The following is a 21,205-nucleotide window of genomic DNA, read 5'->3' as shown; positions in this document are numbered from 1 at the left end:
TCTTACGATTTCTCTTTGCTGTTTACCTCTTCCATGTTTCACTTGAGTCTTGTATTTGAAGGTCAAATTTTCTATTCATCTCTGGTCTTTTCCACAGGAAAAAGTCCCCTATTTCATTGAATGACGATTTTTAACCCTGAAGGATTATACTTAGTTTTGCTGGGTAGGTGATTCTAGGTTGTAGTCCTAACTCCTTTGCCCTCTGGAATATCATACTCCATGCCCTCCGGACCCTTAGTGTAGAAGCTACTAAATCTTGTGTTATCCTGATTGTGTTTCCACAATATTTGAATTGTTTCCTTTGGGCTGCTTGCAATATTTTCTCCTTGACCTAGGGATTCTGGAATTTGGCTATAATATTCCTAGGAGTTTTCCTTTGGGGATCTCTTTTAGGAGGTAATCGGTGGATTCTTTCAATTTCTATTTTGCCCTCTGCTTCTAAAATACCAGGGCAGTTTTCCTCAATCATTTCTTGAAAGATGATGTCTAGGCTCTTTTTTTGATCATGGCTTTCAGATAGTCCAATAATTTTTAAATTCTCTCTCCTGCATCTATTTTCCAGGTCAGTTGTTTTTCCAATGAGATATTTCACATTGTTTTCTAATTTTTCATTCTTTTGGATTTGTTTTACAGTGTCTTGATTTCTCATAAAGTCACTAGCTTCCAATTGCTCTTTCTAATTTTTAAGGAAGTATTTTCTTCAGTAATCTTTTGGACTTCCTTTTCCATTTGTACAATTTTGCTCTTTAGGGCATTCTTTTCTTCATTGGCTTTTTGGACCTCTTTTGCCATTTGGGTTAGGCTATTTTTCAAGGTGTTGTTTTCTTCAGTATTTTTTTGGGTCTCCTTTAGCAAGCTGTTAACTTGCTTTTCATGATTTTCTTGCATCACTCTCATTTCTCTTCCCAGTTTTTCCTCTCCTTCTCTTACTTGCTTCTCAAAATCCCTTTTGAGCTCTTCCAAGGCCTGGGACCGATTCATATTTTTCTTGGTAGTTTTGGATGTAGGAGCTTTGACTTTGTTTTCTTCTTCTGGTTGTATGTTTTGATCTTCTTTGTCATCAAAGTAAGATAATATAGTCTGACTCTTTTTGCGCTTGATCCCAACCAATTACTTGAGTTTTAAACTGTTCGTTAAGGTAAGAATCTGTTTCCATTGTGGAGAATGTACTGTCCCAAGCTTCGGGGATTTGTGCAGTTGTTTTCAGAGATGCTTCTAGGGACCTGAAAATTTTCAGTTGTTCCAAGCTGCTATGATAAGGGGCGAGGTGTTTCCTCTCTACCATGCCAGCACTCCTCCTCACCCCAGGACCACCCCTCAGCACTGTGACCCATATCCAAGCATGGGCAAAGCAAGAGATTCCTGCCTCACCACTGGCAAAGAGATCCTTGCAATCCCCCTCTGATCAGCCACTCGATTCCCCCACAGTCTGTGGGCTTGAAGCTCAGGAGGCAGCTGCTGCCCTCGGGGTGGCTGAGACCTAGCTTCTTCTCTCACCGCAGTCACAGACTTTTCCCACTGAGCTTCTAAATTGTCTTTGGCGTTCCTGGGTTGAGAAGTCTGGAAACCGCCACAGCTGCCCGCGATTCAGTCCTCTGAGGCCTGCTCCAGGGTCGCTGTGGCCTGCGCGCCCATACCAAACTGCGCTCCTCTCCCAGCCCAGCGCAATATACCTTTCCGATCAACCATCCAGGTTGTCTTGGGCTGGAAATTTGTTTTAACTCTGTTTTTTTGTGGGTTCTGCTGCTGTAGAATTTGTTTAGAGCCATTTTTTATAGATATTTGGAGGGGTTTGAGGGAGAGCTCAAGCAAGTCACTGCTTTCCCTCCGCCATCTTGGCTCCAACCAATAATTTCTTGAAAGATGATGTCTGGGGTCTTTTTTTTTTTTTCGCGGCTTTCAGATAGTCCAATAATTTTTAAGTTCTTTCTCCTGTATCTATTTTCCAGGTCAGTTGTTTTTCCAATGAGATATTTCACATTCTCTTCTATTTTTTCATTCCTTTGGATTAGTGTTACAGTGCCTTGATTTCTCAGATTGTTACTAACTTCCAGTTTCTCCATTCTAGTTTTTAAGGAAGTATTTTCTTCAGTAAGCTTTTGGACTTCCTTTTCCATTTGGCCAATTTTACTTTTTAGGGCATTCTTCTCCTCATTGGCTTTTTGGACCTCTTTTGCCATTTGGGTTAGGCTATTTTTTAAGGTGTTATTTTCTTCAGGTTTTTTTTGGGTCTCCTTTAGCATCACTCTCAGTTTTTCCTCTACTTCTCTTACTTGCTTCCCAAAATCCTTTTTGAGCTCTTCCATGGCCTGGGACCAATTCATATTTTTCTTGGAGGCTTTGGATGTAGGAGCTTTCTCTTCTGTTGTCGTCTTCTGGTTGTATGTTTTGATCTTTGTCACCAAAGTAAGATAATATAGTCTGACTCTTTTTGTGCTTCTTGCTCACGATCCTGGCCAATTACTTGAGTTAGAAATTCTTTGTTAAGGTAGGAGTCTATTTCCAGTGTGGAGAATGTACTGTCCCAAGCTTCAGGGGTTTTGTGCAGCTGTTTTCAGAGATACTTCTAGAGACCTGTAAATTTTCAGTTCTTCCAAGGTAGTATGATCAAGGGCGAGGTGTTTACTCCTTTCCTGGTCTCTACTGTGGTCTATGAGTACTCTTTTCTGTCTTGGAACTGTGAGGAGTGTTTCCTCTGTACAGCCACTACAAGCTCCACCACACCAGCATTCCTCCTTGCCGCAGGAACACCACCCAGAACTGTGACCCAGATCCAAGCACGGGCAAAGCAAGAGATTCCTGCCTCAGCACAGGCAGAGAGATCCCTGCAATCCCCCTCTGATCAGCCACTCTCCCCCTCAGTCTGTGGGCTGGAAACTCAGCAGGCAGCCGTGGCCCTCGCGCTCGGGACTTGTGGCTGAAACCTAGCTTCTCTGTCACCGAAGTCACAGACTTTTCCCACTGACCTTCCAAGTTGTCTTTGGTGTTTGTGGGTTGAGAAGTCTGGAAACCGCCACAGTTGCCCTCGATTCAGTCCTCTGAGGCCTGCTCCAGGTTTGCTGCAGCCTGTGCCCCCACGGCACACGGTGCTCCTCTCCCTGCCTGGTGTGTTATGCCTTTCTGATCAACCATGCAAGCTGTCTTTCCCTGGAAATTTGTTTCACTCTGACTTTTTGTGAGTTCTGCTGCTTTAGAATTTGTTTAGAGCCATTTTTTTATAGGTATTTGGAGGAGTTTGGGGGAGAGCTCAAGCAAGTAACTGCTTTCACTCTGCCATCTTGGCTCTGTGCCCCTCCCCCCATTCACTCTTTTTAAGAAATAAATTTTATTGATGTCTTTTTTTTTGCCATTGCATAAATTTCTGCTTATAGCCATCCACCTCAGTCCTTCTAGACTGTTAGCCTATATAACAGAGAATATGTTTTAAAAGAAAAATAGTAAGAAGGAAAAAAAATAATCAGTATATTGAAACTATTAGAAAATATCTGAAGGATTCCATACCTGGTCACCTTCTGCCTCCATAAAGGAAAGGAGGGTTATGTCTTCTTGTATTTCATATTTCTTTTCTTTCTTTCTTTTTTTTTTGGTGAGGCAGTTGGGGTTAAGTGATTTGCCCAGTGTTACACAGCTAGTTAAGTATTAAATGTCTGAGGTCGGATTTGAACTTAGGTCCTTCTTACTCCAAGACTGGAGTTCTGTTTACTGCGCCACCTAGCTGCCCCTGTATTTCATATTTCTTATTTGAAGCAATGCTTGCTCTTTGTAATTTTTCAGTTGGCACTTGTCCTTCGTTTATTCTTCTAGTTTTTCTGTCTGTCTCATTCATTCATTGATTTTTTCGAGGCTGTTAGGGTTAAGTGACTTGCCTAAGGTCACAGCTATTAAGTGTCGTGTGTCTGAGGTCATATTTGAACTCAGGTCCTCCTGACTCCAAGGCTGGTGCTTTATCCTCTGTGCCACCTAGCTGCCCCATTTGTCTCTTTCAATAGTTTTTTTTTCAAAGTACCTATGGCTTCTTATATACCTTTCCTGGCCTCCTATATCTTCTATAGCCTTAAATCAACTCATCTTTTGTGAACTGAAACTCAAAAAATCCACTTTTATTTCAGATCTGAACCCAACAGCCGTTATGTTATTGCTTATATTGTAACAGTCCTTATATTATAATATTCTAAGTAGTCATTTTATTTATAATTTTGTCACTTATAATCCTTTTATAATTCTAAAACTTTTCACATGTAGGTGAGTTGATGGATCACAGTGTCCTGCAGCTATCTCTCTATCTCATCTCTAGAATAGTCTGTGCCTCTTCCCAACATTTTAACTGAAATGCTACATTTCTTTTCCAGTTGATTTTATTAGTTTTCCTATGTGGCAGAAGTTAGGCATACAGAGTTAAAAACAAAACAATTCTTCCCATCAGGGAACTTACATTCTGTCATTTCAAGTATATAGAACATTTTATTCAAGTATCTTTAACATTTAGCTTTCGTATTTACAATGTACATTATGCCATTCTGGATACTGAGAAGATAGGCTTGTCTAAATCTAATTGGTCCTCCATGTGATCTACTATTCAGACACCTGAAGAGTGCTTTCGTATTACCCCTGGAACCATCTCTTCTTCAGGCTAAATATGCTCAGTTCCTTTAACCATTGACCACAGTTACTTCAACTGTGATGAACTCAGGGTTCTTAATCATTCTGGTTGCCCTCCTAGACACTCTCCTAAAATACCATTTGTGGAGAGGCTTCTTGCTATGCCGTACTTCACTCCCTCCACAGTCTCCTGGACAACTCCCTTAATACTAAGGAATTAACCGCATTCCTCATCCCCTCTCCCGCTTCGGGATCTTTGAATTTTGATCATATCAACTTAGACGTTTACCACGATAGGATGCTAACTGCCTTTTGTCTCTTCATCTGTAACTTTCAGAACAAAAAAAGGTGGCCCTCCCTGGCCACTGCTTTTCTATATGTAGTCTCCCCCATTGAAATATAAACTCTTAGGATCTAACTTAGCATAGGACTTAGAACAGTGCTTGTCATATAATAAGCCCTTAATACATGCTTTTTCATTTGTTCCTTCTTTCCTAGGATGCATGTTCAAGAAACTTTCTACCTTCTTTATTTGTTATACATATTTAAAAAAAACTGTTAATCATACATTGTCTTGCACAGAATTAAGTTTCACATTGAGTAATATAGATTCAAACTGGATGATATTGAGTGAAACTGAGTGATATACTAAAGTTGGGCAGAGAATTGTGTTCTGTCCTATTTAGGGAGCACACAACGAGAATGACTTGAACTTGGAAGCTAGGTTGGTTTTGAATTAGGAAGGAAGAAGGATATTCTTCTATTTGTATAGGAGGGGAAGGAAGATAGAATGTCTGAAAACAGTCTTGGAGTCAGAATAAATTTGAACATAGCATGCTTTTGGGATAGTGAGGAAATAAGCCTGATTGCAATGCAAATGCATTACTTTTGTTTAAAATAAGTGATGTAGTTAATAAAGCGCTGGACCTAGAATCATGAAGACCTGAGTTCAAATCTTGCCTCATTTGTTATTAGCTATGACTGGGCTAGTCACTTAGTACTCAGTTTGTTTCCTTATCTGTAAAATATGATTGATAATAGCACCTTCCTTATAAGATTGTTGTCAAGAACAAACAAGATAATATATCTAAATCACTTTGTGAGCCTCAAAAATATTGTATAGATGTTAGCTATTATTATTATACAGTATGTGGTTTGAAAATCTTTTAGTTTTGTTAATATAAAATTATGATACTACATATACTAGTGGATTATTTTAAATTAAACTGGAAAAGCTCAGCTTTCTAAATTATTGTAAGTTTTTCATAGGTTTTAATTTTTAAGCTTATGTGTTGCATTGTATTTTGTTACATACTTGAAAAATATTCCTTGGGAAAAGGCCAAATAGATCAGTGTTAATTCCATAAGGTGTTTTTTGTTGGCAAACTTTTATGACTAGGATTGTGTTGGCAGTCTGATACTTTTTTGAAGAAGTTAAAAATGAGTAGGAAACATTTATTAAGCTAAGAAATTGGAAAAGTCCACTTATGCATACCACACTCATTTCTGTATCCTCTTTGTAATGTCATATAGTCTTTTGAGAAGCAGGCAAATAATTTTCTAACATCATAACCTTGTTTTAATGTAGATGGGTTATTTTATTTTAGATAATTAATCTTAAATGATACTAAATTTCCTTAAAATTAGGATAATTACTTAAGGAGTTACAACTCAGTCCACATATAAAAAATTCACTTAAGAAAAAGAAATAATGGGTAAGAATCATATGTGAACTTGTTTAAATAATTTTCAAGATTTTCTTGTGTAGTGATATTGAGCTCTTTAGTCATAGACTTTAATTTGTGCATAGTACTGACCTGATGCTGTGCAGGGACACTCATTGCATCCCTTCATTCAATTCACTCTAATTATCCCCAACTTCCTGGGGAGCCTGCTTAGAACTGGTCATGAATGTGTGTTATTAGGTGTTAAGATACTTGGATACCCTGGTTACATGTACTAGAGTACTTTTAGGCATGAAATTTACACATAGATGAGTATAGAAAAGTCATTGTTCGCTATAATTTTATTTAATCAAATATATTTTGTATGGTACTGAAATAGGGTTGGGTCATTTTGACAGTGATTGAAATAAAAATTATCGTTAATATAGTTAATATAGTTTTGCACTTTATTGTTTATTATCCGTTACACATCGTTAAATTGGTGATGGTATGTTAATCATCTTTGAAACATACAATTTTGCAATTTTATATGCATATTTTAAGGGTGATGGTAATTACCTTTTACTAGGAGCATCTGTCAATACAGAGTTTTGTCTCTTCAAGGTTCATGTGAAAATGGCGGATGAAGCTGTCTGTGTTGGCCCAGCTCCCACCAGCAAAAGCTACCTCAACATGGATGCCATCATGGAAGCCATTAAGAAAACCAGGGCCCAAGCTGTGAGTCTGAATGAATCTATCTGCTGCAGCTGTTTCATATATAGTAAACAGAAAAGCTAAGAGTTTTTAAAAATTAAGAAAGAGAGAGAGAGAGAGAGAGAGAATGATTGACTATGTTGTTGCACTTTGTTCATGTCACATGAGTTAAATGTGGCTGAAATCACTACTGGAAATCAAAGGCTTTGTAGCATCTGGCAGTGCTGGTCGCCGATCCTGCAGGTGGCTGCTGGATTCAGCTTTCACACCAGGGAGCAGCTTCAGTTCATTTCCAAATTCCCCCTTTCTGCCCCCCCAAAAAATACCAATTAGTTTTGAACATTAACTCTTTCAGTGTCATAACAGTTTTTAAAAATGTTAAATTATAATTAGCTTTCCAAAAGACTTTTGTTTGAATGAAGCTTTAATCCTTTAAAAATTGTACACATATAATTACATTTACAGAAATTAAGTCATGCATTCAATAATTTAGTTATGTGATGTCAACAGAATGCCCATTAGTTTAGATGGATAAATGCAGGCTGCATGTTTCTCTTTTCTTCATTCTTTCTATTTTCCTTGATTAATATTCAGTTTAAAAGAAATACATGAAAAAAAAGCAATAAAATAAAGAAGGTATGATAATCAGAATAACAATGTTTATATATATGAACATATATAATTTTAGTCTCACATATCTATGTAATGTTTCAAATATGCAGAATCATCTTTAAAAGTGAATGAAGGCAATGAACACTAGCAATTAGCCAGGAGTCCTCAATTAACGTTCACGTTTCTGTTGAAATAAATGTTTCAGAGTGATGCTTGTTTAAATAAAAAAACCTGAATTTATGAACACATATTGTAGATATTTACGTTTATTCACACAACTAATGAGTATAGAATATTTTAATGTTTTAATGTTTTAACTATGGCCCAATATTTTTAGTTAATTGTTTACATGCAATTAAATTAGTGTGGTGGAATTCTCTGCTTATGTTGCATTGCTGTGTATTCCATTTTATAAAATACTGGCATGCAGAGAGGCTGCATGAAGTAGTGAAAATAACATTGCACTTGGAGGCAGACGGCCTTGGCTTAAGTTTATGTTTTGATACTGATTAGCAATAAAGACCTGGGCAAATGATTTGACTTGGTTAAACCATATCTGTAAAATGGGAATATAATTTTTGTGCTGTTTTTTAGGGCTTTTGAATATATTTAGTAAAGAAGAAGCACTCTACAAGATAGGATGATTTTTTCTTTTTAATGGTATTAATAACATTAATAAATGTACTCAGTTTAAAACTACAGTGCTTTATGGTTTTTCTGATATATATATGTATATATAGTCATTAGGATTTACACTGTATAACTCATGATTGTGAGTCATGTGTTGTGGTACTTTAAACATAATTCTCTTACTAGAATGTGCAGCATTGAGCAGTAGAATAATGGTTAGCATTATATGTGATGAAATGTAGCAGTATGAAAAATTATAGCATTGGAAGGCAAAAAGATGTCAAATATAGTTGAGGATATATTGAATTAATTTTTTTCTATTTTTATTTTTAAGGTACATCCAGGGTATGGGTTTCTTTCAGAGAATAAAGAATTTGCTAAGTTGCTGGTGAGTTTTGTTGTTAATTCTTGGTAGATTATCAATTAATGTTTTTCATTGTGTTGGTAGGATGAATGTTTTTGGTAGTTGCCTATGAAGATTTTATTAATCCCTCCCTGATTTTAAGGGTCTAATGATAAATGTTTGGCAAGATTGAAAGCTTTAGTAGTCTTTAATTTGGAATTTGAAGATAATTCTAACAGTGGAAAAATGATAAAATTTCAGTCGCAGCCAATAAATAATGTCTAGTTTAATAAGGACAGCTGGGTGGTACAATGGATAGAGTGCTAGTCCTGGAGTCAGGAAGACTCATCTTCCTGAGTTCAAATCTGGCCTCAGACACTTATTAGCTGTGTAATCCTGGGCAAGTCACTTAATCCTGTTTGCCTCAGTTCCTCATCTGTAAAATGAGCTGGAGAAGAAAATGGCAAATCACTCCAGTGTTTACCAAGAAAACCCCAAATAGGGTCACAAAGAGCCAGTTACAACTGAAATGACTGAACAATAACAGCAACTACATTTCATCTGTTAATTTTCTCCAGTTTATAATTTTAATCTTGTAGTTCGAAAATTATCTGTTGTTGTTTGACATATTTATGTAGTGGAAGGAGCAAGAATTGAAAATCATGGTGGTCTTTAGTGAGTGCATTAGAGGAGATGTATTTTTTGAGTGAAACTGAAATAAGGTAAAATTTGATCACGGAGCCAAACAATTCTGGGCTTTTTCTTCTTTTTGGTTAGGTGTGAGGTCACACAGCTAGTAGGTGTTAAGGGTCTAAGGCTGGATCTGAACTCAGGTCCTCCTGACTCCAAGTCCAGAGCGTTATCCACTGTGCCACCTAGCTGCCCTGATCCTGGGCTTTCTTTCTGAATTTGACTTTGATTGTAGTAGATAAACAATTTTTATCTCCGTTTTGTAGTTAAAGTAATTATAATTTAACGATTTGAACAAGGTTATTAGACTTTAAAAATTCATCCCAAATTTAATTTTTATTTAAAACTGATATATTTCATTTCATTCCTAAATTCATGGTAGTATTAGAAGGAATCTTAAGTACTATATATTCCATACCCTTTCCCTCCTCTGAGGAAACTGAAGAACAGAGAGATCATGACTTAACCCCAAAGCTGGTTAGTGTCAGTGAATATCTGGATAAAGCAAATCACATTGAAATATAATTCCTATGCTCAGGTTTAGCTGCTGAATCCAATATAGATGTGTAGTGTTCATTCACTGGTACCCTTGTTAATTCTTTTTCAGTATTGAATATCTCTGCCACTTCTTCATTTTAGTTCTATTTTCTTTTTAGATATTTAGATAAAATCCAGTTATCATTAAAAAAAAAAGACCATAAACAAATACTGTACCCTGTTTGATAGAAGAATTACTGAGTTCTAGAGAATGAATGACTTCCTGATTGTTGCATTGAGATGAGCCAACATGGGAATATTATCCAGTTTATCAGACTAAGATTTGTCTGTTTTAAGGACAAATTAAAACTGGAAAGCTGTATGCTGATGTATTTGTGTAATTAAAAAGAAAATTATGCAACTAATGGCAACACTCATCTTCAGAATTTAATGATTATTTTCACATTTCCCTAATAGCTGGAAGTACTCATTCCCCTTGAGTTGCAAAATTCTTAATTTGAAGTCCTTTTTTTAAAAAAAGAAACCTTAAAAGATCATCTAGGGTAGGGGTTCCTAATTTGAGTTTCATGGACCACCATGTGATTTATGGATAGATTTCAGAGGGTTTGCAAAACTATGTCATAATTTTAAAAGCTTTTTTTCTCTCACATTAAATTGTTTTAATGGTCTCAAAATTCTGACAGATTTTTGGTCAAGTTGTTTCCATCTAAAAATTACTGATTTTAAAAGCTAATAACCTAAAACTGCCACAAATGGTACACAAAAACATTCCTTTCCTCTGAAGCTTTTACAATGCATTGTAATGATTAACCAGTTTTTTACTATTAAACTTAAGTTACCAATTTCAGTATAGTTAGTTTTCTTTTTAGTCCTATATATTTTGTTTTATGCATTTAAAACATTCTGAGAAGGGTGTCATTGCTTTACCAGTCTGCCTAAGGAATCTCTGACACAAAAATTGTTAAGAATTCCTCAACTACAGAATCTATTTGTAGTTGGCTAGTACTAAAAATAACAAAATGAAATGATGTTATTTAGTCTTATTGTTTTGCCATATGTCATATTGTGTTATTGGCTTCTAACCATTGTATTTTAATAGTCATTATCCCAAACTGATTACATTTTCTATTAATATGATTATGATCCGATATAAATGTATGGGTAACCCTAGTGATGGCTCTATGAACAATCTTGGGCAATATTAGGAAATTATTGTAAGAAGTTTTCGTGTTTCTTGGTTCATATTTGGTTTTCATTACTTCGTTTTCTTCTAAGCTTGAAATTTAATCAAATGTAGCTTTTAAAACAGAGAAAATGTTTTGGTTTTCCCCATTGGTTTCTGTTTGTATTTATTTGTTTTTTGTTACCACACAGCGATGAAGTTTAGCATATAATACTCTTTGTTTAGAAAAATGAAGTTTTGTACTTCTGATGTTTTTGTTATTAATTTTTAGTAAGAATTTGTGGGTAAAATGATTCATTGATTTTCTGCATTTTTCTTTTGAATATTTTTTGAAAATCTCTTACGTTACCTTTTTTACATTTTAAATGACAGCATAGTATTTGACACCTTTGACTAATTCTTGAATTGCTACAAAATGGTAGAATATTTGGCCTAAATGATTTATGCAAAAATAGCTACAGACAGTTCTTGTAAAAATAACAATTTTCTATAGTTTTGTTGTGATCAAATAGGTTTTCTCTGTAGAACTATTTTCTGTTCTTTAATCCCCTCTGAGTTCCTTTTATTCCTAGCAATAAAGGAACAAAAGAGGGTAGAACAGTAGTACTTGTAGGCTTGCTGGTGGTTGTTCAATTGTTTGACCTTTCACAATTGATCTTTGAAGCCTTATTGCTCCTCCTCCTTATTCCCTGACACCACATAGGAATAGATAAGAGTGACTAAGACTCTGTACAATATTATCCCTCCCTATTATCTTCACTATTGACTATACCTCTACTCACATACACACTGGTCTTTTAGGGGAAATCTTATTATTTCTTGCTCCCCACTCCTACTTCATACAGCTCTCTCTTTTCTCTTTCAAGTTCATCATCTCCCAACTCCTTTCCTCATACTAGGATTTTAACATCCATATAGATACTTAAACTCCCATACCTCTCAGTTCCTCAGTCTCCTTAAATTCCACGATCCACTCCTTCACTCTACCTTAGCCACACACACCTTATATCTCACTGTTATCTACAAGATATTCCTCTGTCTATATCCCCTCTCATTCCGTCTTTCCCAATGTCATACCTCTTGATCTTCACCTTATTGCAGTATCTATTTCTTCTATCTTTCTTTACTTTCTCAGCCCATTATTCCTTCTCTGACTTTAATTTCCTCCCTTTCCAATCTCAACTTCATATCTAATTCTACTTAATACTGTCCTCAAAAATCCCTTGCCCCTGTGTCCTATGTCTGTGTCCTATGTCTGCTTATTCCTTGGAAATCTAGCTTTGGATTATCCCACAGTTGATTATCCTAATTATTTCACCAAATGACTCTTCCATTCCTACTTTACTGCTCAGTGGAGCTGGAATAGGTAACATAAACATGATAAATTCATGCCGTCCAACTTCAGTTGGGCTCTGTTTTCTTGCCACAGCCAACCACCATACATGTAACCTTTGTCCTGTCTCCTCATTTTCTCCAGCAGATTTCATTTTCGGTAATTCCTTCTCACTGACCTCTCCTCATCTACTGGTTCCTACTTAATTGCCTTCAGTTGTATAATTCTCCCGTTTTCTTAAAAAAAAAAAACCTTCACTACATCCTACTGTAGGAAAAGCTATTTAAATTCAATGCATCCACATCCTCTCTGTCATTCTCTCTACAACCCTTTTCATTCTGAATTCAAACTTCATCAGTCATCTGAAACTGCTTGCTGTCTTAATTGCCAGATCTGTTTTTTTTTTTTAAGTCCTCATCTTTCTCAATTTCTCTAGTGCACTGACACTGTTGTCTATACTTTCCTCTGGTATATTAGCTCTTCTTTGTGTATTAGTGACACTCCTCTCTTTACTTGTATAACCTCTCATCAGTGTGCTAGTTAATAATCCATATCATACCCCCTAATTGTGGCTGTTCCCTAAGGCTCTTCTCTGCAGCCCTCCTGCTCTTTTCTCTCTTAATTTTTTTCTCTTGATGACTTCCTCACCTCTTGTGGGTTTAACTATCATCTTTATGCCATTAACTGTCAGATCAGTGTATCCAGCCCCAGTCTATAAGGAAAATGTGTTTTGTGTAGTTTTCATTATCTGTATTTAATTTTAATGTCTATATTGCCATTGCATATTTCAAAAACAAGCTTAAAAGTAGATTTGAAGTGTTTTTTGTGTGTTAGGTATACATATTTTATGAATCAGCTATGGTGAAATCTTTGACATTTTTTGCTCTGTGTCTGTGGGAAAAGTTATTTTGGTTTGTTATACTTTAGTTTCCTTTTCTGTAAAATAAGAGTTCTCTAGGGTCGATTCCACCTCTTTAAGTTTCTGTGATTTTAAGTAAATTCCATATGCTGTATAATGTGTGCTTTATAATAGTACTATGATTCTTTTTAATATCAGAGCTTCAAAAACAAGTATCTTAGTTAACATTGGTTGGTTGTTTTGAAGCCTGGTCCTTTTGAGATATCTGACATCCATAGAATATGAAACAACGGGTCTGTGCTGAGCGATTAGGGCCAAGTCATTGTGTTGCCTTATGTTGGTGAGATAGGAGACTCAGGATAGTTTAAATGCTGGTAGTTGTAAGTGCTCTGGTGAAAAGAAGAGGAGAAATAGGATGTACAATAAAGTTTGAAACTCCATATGCTAGTAAATGTTTTACAAGTGGTTGTATCATTTTAAATAATATATTTTAGGACAGTATTGCTAATAATTCATTTGCTTCAAGCTTTTTTTTATGTTGATTGAATAATAAGCTGTATTTTATTTAATATGTGTACCTCTGTGCTACTATATTTTTTAAAGATTTGTATTCTATGTGACAAAAAAAGAATTCACATTCTACTCTAATATCGTCCCTATTTTGAACTTTTATCTTTTTGTGCAAGATGCTACCATTCTTTCAGTCACCCATGTTCCTAACTTTAGACTCATCTTCAACTTTTCCTTTTCCCTTAACATCTCCTCTTCCAAATCTCTCATATCACTTTCCATATCTTGTTATTTCTATGTCCATGACTTTTCCCAGATCTTTCCTTTTGTCTCTTCTTACACATATACCAGCCTAGTTCAGACCCTTATCACTTCTTAACTTAAGTAAGAGTTTATTAATTATAAATTAATTAATTTAGTAATAATTTATTTTCTGTTTCTAGTCTATCCCCCTTGAACTCATCTTCCATATAGCTGCCAAAATAATTTTATTAGGGCACACTTAGGAACAACTTTGCCAAAAAAGGTTTCAGTATTTCTCTCGTGCTTTTAAGATAACATATAAACTCTTTGGGGTTATTCACAGTCCAATTTCATCCTTCCTTTCCACTTTTCTTCCACGTTTTAATTCCTTTCATATATTTTACCTTCTGGCAAAATTAGATTACTTCCTTGAATTTGGCAATTTCTGTCCAGCCAATACTGTTTTTACCTATTAGACTTACTTCTACATTTTTTTTTGTATTTAAAATTTTTTTTAGAGCAAAATGAACTGATTGCTGTTCTTATTACATGACGTTCCTTCTCCTGACTCAGTGTAATGTGTCCCCCTGTGTGAAAGAGAATGTGTACATCTGTCTGCTTGCTTTCTCCTTACCATGTATATTAGCTCAATGCTGTGATGCTTTGGGGATGGCAAAGCCCCTGGACAGGATATATGAGAAAGCACTTCTTTCCTTCTTTACAGAAGTGTGGGACTTAAGCATAAAACCCTACCGATAATGTTAGACTTTTTTGATGTGTTGATTAATTTAGCTGAACTATTTCCTATACTATAATAGATGAGTAACATTTTATATATATAGATAATTGTAATGCACAATAAGTGCATTAATTTGGTGCAGAACTAAATGATATGTAAAGTGACATGGAGTGAGGGGGCTAGGATCCAGGAAAACATTTGTTGTATGAATTGCTATTTGACTTTGGTTTGTTGTTGTTATTAAGTTTTTAATTCGTGTCCGACTCTTCATGACCTTATTTGGGGTTTTCTTGGCAAAGATACTGGAGTGGTTTGCAGTTTCCTTCTCCAGCTAATTTTACAGATGAGGAAACTGAGGCAAACAGGGTTAAGTGACTTGCCCAGGGTCACACAGCTAATAATTTGTGTGAAGCCAAATTTGAACTCAGGAAAATGAATCTTCTTGACTCCTGATCTGGTACTCTGTCCTCTGTGCTGAAATTCTTAAGTATAGGAACAGTGTTACTACCAAAGGCACAGATGGAGGAAAAATAGGGAATATATTCTTAGGTCAGTTTGAATATTAGTGGGCAGAATATAGTTAGGAATATTTTGAGAGAAGTTTCAAAAAAGTGGAGGAAAAGAGTGACAGTGAGATATATGCATAAGGAAGATTGGTTTGATAGTAGAATCAGAGATGAATTGGACTGGTAGATGATGGAAATAGAAAAGCCTGTTTAGAGTTCATTACAATTTTTTTTTTTTTTAGGTAGAAGATATTGAAGGAGTGTTCCAGGGAGATGAAGGTAGAAATAGGAAAGAGGAGACATAGTTGAGAATATAGAAGCAACAGAACAGGTAAGGGAGAGGTATGAGGCAAAGGTAACCCTTAGCTTTCAAATATGGGAGATAGGATATAAATAATGATTTCATAGACAGAACCAGTAAAATCAAATGTAGGATCATTTAAAAGAGAAAGGTAATAATTACTGGTGAGTTGTCCAGCTTGATATCTCTTTTAATCAGTTGGGAATTTCACCTGTAGTGGAAAGGTTGGAATTACACATTGGGAGTTGTTTTCCTACAGGTGATTTAGTAGTAGTGAATGAGATTGTGGAGAGAGAAAAGTATAGAGGGCACAACCTTGGGGAACATCTCTCTTAAAGGGATAAATCAAAGGGTGAAGAGCCAGTAAAAGTGGCATAGAGGGAACAATTAGAGAAATCAGAAGAGAACCAAAAAAGTGTGTCTTCTTCAAAGACAAGAGAGACAAATGCTGCAGAGAGGTCAAGGGGGAAAAGGGATTGAATTTAATAATTGAGAGGTCATTGGTGAGTTTACAAAGAGTCATTTCAGTTAGTGGTAGAAATAGAGGTCAGATTGCAAGGAGGTGAGGAATAGATGAGTAGTGAAGAAATTGAAGAATCAGGTATTGCTAAGTTTTTCAAGGAATAGTGGAGATAAGGAGATCATTCCATTTGATAGTACCCAGATGGAACAGAATAGTTAAGAGAAGGCTTTTTTTTTTTAAAGGCCTAAGTTAAACAGATTTGTGACCCTAGGTAAGTCACATAACCTCTGCTTGCTTCAGTTTTTTCATCAGTAAAATGGGAATAATAATATCGCCACCTCCTAGGATTGTTGTGAAGATAAAATGAGATAATATCTGTAAAGTGTTTTGCAAACCTTAAAGTATTTGTATAAATGCTAGCTATTATTGAGAAGGATTGGGAGCAATGAGGACTAATGGGGAAGTATTTTTAAGTTTTTAAAAGTTTATTATTTTCAAGTACATGTTTGTACTTAATATTGAGTCCCTATTTAGGTAAGAGATCACTACTTGACAATCTTAGGTACATATATGATGAATCAAGAATAATTTTTAATATGTTAGTTGCTTGAATGACAAATTATTACACATTTATTCCTTTAAGTAGATTTTATTTCCCTTCATAATTTTGCAATCTTTTTTTTCCTCTTTTTCTTTCTTTCTTCTTTTTTTTTCTTTTTCGAGGCAATTGGGTTTAAGTGACTTGCCTAGGGTCACACAGCTAGTAAGTGTCAAGTGTCTGGTCTGAGACCGGATTTGAACTCAGGTCCTCCTGACTCCAGGGCCGGTATTCTATCCATTGTGCCTCCTAGCTGCCCCTATAGTCTTGCAATCTTGATTTAATTATTAGTCACATTTTACTATTTTCTTTCTCTCATATCCTAGGTTCAGGTTCTGGCTCTGCCACTTACTTTGTTAATTTGGGCAAGTCATTTCACATCTTTGGGTCTTAGTTTCTTCCACTCTAAAATGATGCTCTCTTCTCTAGGTTTTTGAGATATCATTCTCTTCTGGTTTTCTCCTACCTTACCGCTCTTTCTCTGTCTCCTTTGTTGAATCCTTCCCAAGATCATACATACCCTTTAAACCTAGGTGATTCTCCGGGTTCTGTCCTGGGTCTTCTTCTTCCTCTGTACTACTTAACTTGTTGATCTCATTAGCTCCCATGGTTTTAATTACCATCTGTATGCCGATGAACCAGAGAGGTGGCTCAGTGGATGGAGTGCTGGGCATGGAATGAGGAAGACTCATCTTCTGGAGTTCAAATCTGGCCTTAGACATTTACTAGTTGTGGAACCCTGGGCAAGTGACTAACCTGGTTTGCCTCAGTTTCCTCATCTGTAAAAGATATGGAGAAGGAAATGGCAAACCACTCCAGTATCTTTGCCAAGAAAACCCAAATGGGGTCATGAAGAGTTGGGCATGATTGAAATGACTGAACAGAAATGCTGATGATTCTCAGATTTACCTTTCTTGCCCCAGTTTCTCTGCTGATCTCTAGTCTTGCATCTCTAACTGCCTTTCAGACTGTCTAGTAGACATCTTAAAGATGTCCACAACAATACTCATTATCTTTTTTTGCTAAAAAGAGGGTAACACGATCCTCCCAGTCTCTCAGGCTCACAACCTCACAACAAGTCATCCTCAGCTGCTCACTATCTCTCAACTCCTCACATCCAATTTGATGCCAGGGACTGCCAATTTCCCCTTTGTGGTATCTCTTGAATATGCCCCCTTCTTTCCTTGGACAGTGCTGCCACCTAGTTCATACCCTCATTACTTCATGTCTTGATTACTGCAGTAGACTGGTGGTTTGTCTGCCAGACTCAAGACCTTCCCCACTCCAATCCATTCTTCTTTCAGCCACTAAAGTGATTTTCCTAAAATGCAGGCCTAATCTTGTCTCTCCACCTAAACAGTATGTTCCAGTGGCTTCCTGTTGCCTTCACTAGCAAGTACAAAATGCTACTCTGTTTGGCATTCAAAGCCTTTCATAACCTAGTCTTATTTTATCTTTACTGTCGTCTTACACCTTACTCCCCAAAATGTATTCTTTGATCTGGTGATACTGGCCTCCTGGCTGTACAAGACACTCCATCTCTCAGCTCAGGGTATTTCCTCAGGCTCTCTCCCATGCCTGTGATGATTTCCCTCCTCAATCTACTCACCCTTCTTGGCTTCCTCTAAGTCCCAACTAAAAATCCACCTTCTACAGGAAGCCTTCTCTAACTCATTTTAATTTCAGTTCTTTCCCTCTTTTAATTATTTCTTATTTATCTTGTAGATAACTTACTTTGTATATATTTATTTGCACATTGTTTCCCCTCTTAGATGTAAACTCCTTGAGGGCAAGTACTGTTTTTTGCCTCTTTTTGAATTTCCAGCACTTAACAAAGTGCCTAGCATATAGTAGGTGCTTAATAAATGTTTATTGAATGAATGAATGAAAAATGAGGAGGTTGGACCAGATGATCTCCAAGATCTTTTCCAGCTCTAGATTTATGATCCTATGATTATTTGTTTCTTATATGGATAGATGCCATGGAAAAGTATTATAATGTTTCCTTTATTTCTTAGAATTTATTATAATCTCATTAGTACTTGTTGTGGATATATCTTAGATTGTCAGTATTACTATGTTATATAGGGTACTTCATATTTTGTTATTTGTTACTTTCTGACTTTACTCCTTTAGAACTCTCCAATGCTACAGAGTAACACAGAGGAAATCTTGATATTTTTCTTTGTACATTATGCGCCTACAAGCCTGAGGAAATGTTTTGCTGTATATTCCTAGTTTTGAGATTTTCCTCTTTACATACAGGACACCATACTTATTCTGCTACATTCCTTTCCCTTCCACTCCTGTAATACTTGTATTCTTTTGCTCCATACTAAGCAGCACTTGAGCATTATCCTCAAACTCAATCCGAGCTTGTGGGAAAGTGTTTTCTCTGTTGTCATGGTACAAACCCTGTTATGTGGGTCAGACAGGGAAGAGAACTTTTCCTAGGTCTCAGCATCTGCCACCCTCAGCAGCTAAGTCTTTTTTGTACCAATATCAAAAGCGTAAAGAAGACATTAAAGGCCACTGGCTGCTATAGCTGGTCTTGCAGTTTGCTAGGGGTCATTTACAGCAAAATGGCTGATACAGAACAAGGTGAGTCACCTTGATGCAGGTCTGTTTTTAAGGAGGGAAGGGCCTATATATGCCAAGGAAGTTCATGATGCAATAGCAGGAGTTTTTGTAAGGGATATTAAGGTAAGGGTGGCAAGGAATCTTATTGGAAGCTGCTAACCTCAGGAAACTTGATGAAGTCAGTCTCTGGAGCCTTATGGTGAGGATAATTTTGTCCATTTCTCTCACAACACTTTACCAAACATAACATTATTTGTATACATCCTCCATCCCTACCCCTTTCTCCCACTGGTGAGTTACTCCATTTTGGAGAGGGGTCCAGGCTAGCCAACCTTCATGCCTTTTCTCAGTTACGAGTGTAATAGGATTGGTACCATGACAATAGAGAAAACCATTTCCTCACAAGCTATGATTGAGTTTAATGATAATTCTCAAGTGATATTTGATGAGGAGCCAAAGAAGAATGCTGTATGAAAGTGTTATGGCAATGGGAAGAGAAAGGAATGTAGTAGAATAAATAAGGTGTCCTATGTGTAGAGAGGAAAAACTCAAAACTAGTCACATACAGCAAAACAGTTCCTCAGGATTGTAGGCTTAAAGTGTGCAAAGACTTTATGGACTTCAGTACTGTACTTTTGCGGCAGTCTTATCTTGAAAACTTCCTTTGAGTCTAAGGCCTCCTCACTCTGGAACATCTGCTGTGCTAGCTTACTAGCCTCCTTCTCCCACTGATGTCTTCTTCCCAGAGCCTCCAATTTGGAGAGGGGCCCAAATGAGACAATTTTCAGATGACTTTCTGGATTTTCTCACTATAGCCCTGCATGGGCTTTTTGCACAGGTGTTTAATGGCTAATTCATTATAATATTGCTACACAACTAGTTCTTTGCCAGTGAGTTTGACTGAGATAAAATATAAGTGTTTATTTATCAGTTGAGACCGCCTTGTAGAAGAACAGTACACTTGCCAGGTTCTGGTCTTGATTGGGTTTTGCAGTATTTGTCTGTAATTTGCCCCATGGGAAGTCTTCTGTGTGGAGTACACCACAGATGTGTTCAGGCTGTTATGTACAGAGGCATAAAAGTACTTGTCAGCAATGAGTCTGTGCCACAAGGACAGTGGTGGTTGTATCCTTTGACAACATCTTCTGAACCGTTCTCTGTTCACCATTGTAGCTGTGTCATAGGTCATGAGACACTGGTATTTGAGACTTTGGAAGAGGAGGAGAATGAAAAATAAGACTATGTAAACAATGGATGCTGTGATGGACAAGAGATATGATTTAGAAGAATATTGGTTCAGGGATTTAATTAATTCACTTTGATAGATTTGTCATTTCATCATATTGGGTGCTCTCTTTGTTTATTTAACTCATCCATGTCCTCCCACCTTATGTGATTCTTTTTCATTCCTCTATCTCTCTTGACTGTAGTATGGATAGACCAGTGAAACATATGGATTATCGTCTGTTTGTTTCTCCTTGTTCTTACTACATGACTGACCCACCTTCCCCCCCCCAGTCATAATAATTCTTTTACATCCTTATTTTGCTTCTCTTTTAAAATTCATCATGAAATTTGTTGCAGCCTGCTCAGCTGCTATTACCCTTTGTGCCTTTCTCAGCTCCGCTTCTTTGGATTCTGTGGCATCCCACAACTCATGGGTATATAATATACCTGGAGGAACATTGTTGTTTAAAAGATATGGATCTTTGCTTTGGAGAAAAGCTTGGGTTCATTAAAAATACTGTGTAGGCCGTTCGTAGGCAACAACTCTAAACTCCTTCCTATCTCTCTCTCCCCATGTCCATTTTGTTACTAAGACTTCTCTGTTTTCACCCTTGTTGCTGGGGTAGCTAAAGTTGGTGAATTGCTCGCGCTTGAGAGTTCTGAGTTTCAGTAGGGTACTGTCTGACTCCAATATGGTGAGCCCCTCCAGGGGTGGAGGGAGGGAAAGGAAGAGGTATGGGATGGGACCATGCTGCTTAAGGAAGGAGCAAAGTAGCTCAGGTTGGAAATATAATATATCAAAGCTCTTGTGGGGATCACTAGCAAGATCTTGCCCATGGATAGCCCCACATTTCTAGCCTTGATAAGATAGGAAGACCTATTCATCATCTTCACAACATTGTGCCATCATAAC

The 21,205-nt window shown here is 36.7% G+C and overlaps 1 protein-coding gene across 4 annotated transcripts in view; it reads left to right on the top strand.

The window, feature by feature from the left end:
* Positions 1-21,205, top strand: part of PCCA (propionyl-CoA carboxylase subunit alpha) — a 473,473-nt gene that overhangs the window by 60,658 nt on the left and 391,610 nt on the right. For all 4 annotated transcript variants that reach the window (XM_027854094.1, XM_027854095.1, XM_027854096.1 and 1 more), the window contains exons 5-6: positions 6,888-7,001; positions 8,554-8,607. In XM_027854094.1, the coding sequence (XP_027709895.1) occupies positions 6,888-7,001; positions 8,554-8,607 (168 nt within the window). The remainder of the gene's footprint in view (positions 1-6,887; positions 7,002-8,553; positions 8,608-21,205) is intronic.

The sequence above is a fragment of the Vombatus ursinus genome, unplaced genomic scaffold (genome assembly GCF_900497805.2).
Source record: "Vombatus ursinus unplaced genomic scaffold, bare-nosed wombat genome assembly UNPS02010304.1, whole genome shotgun sequence".
In the NCBI taxonomy this organism is placed as follows: domain Eukaryota; kingdom Metazoa; phylum Chordata; class Mammalia; order Diprotodontia; family Vombatidae; genus Vombatus; species Vombatus ursinus.
This window is presented reverse-complemented; position numbering and strand designations above follow the sequence as displayed.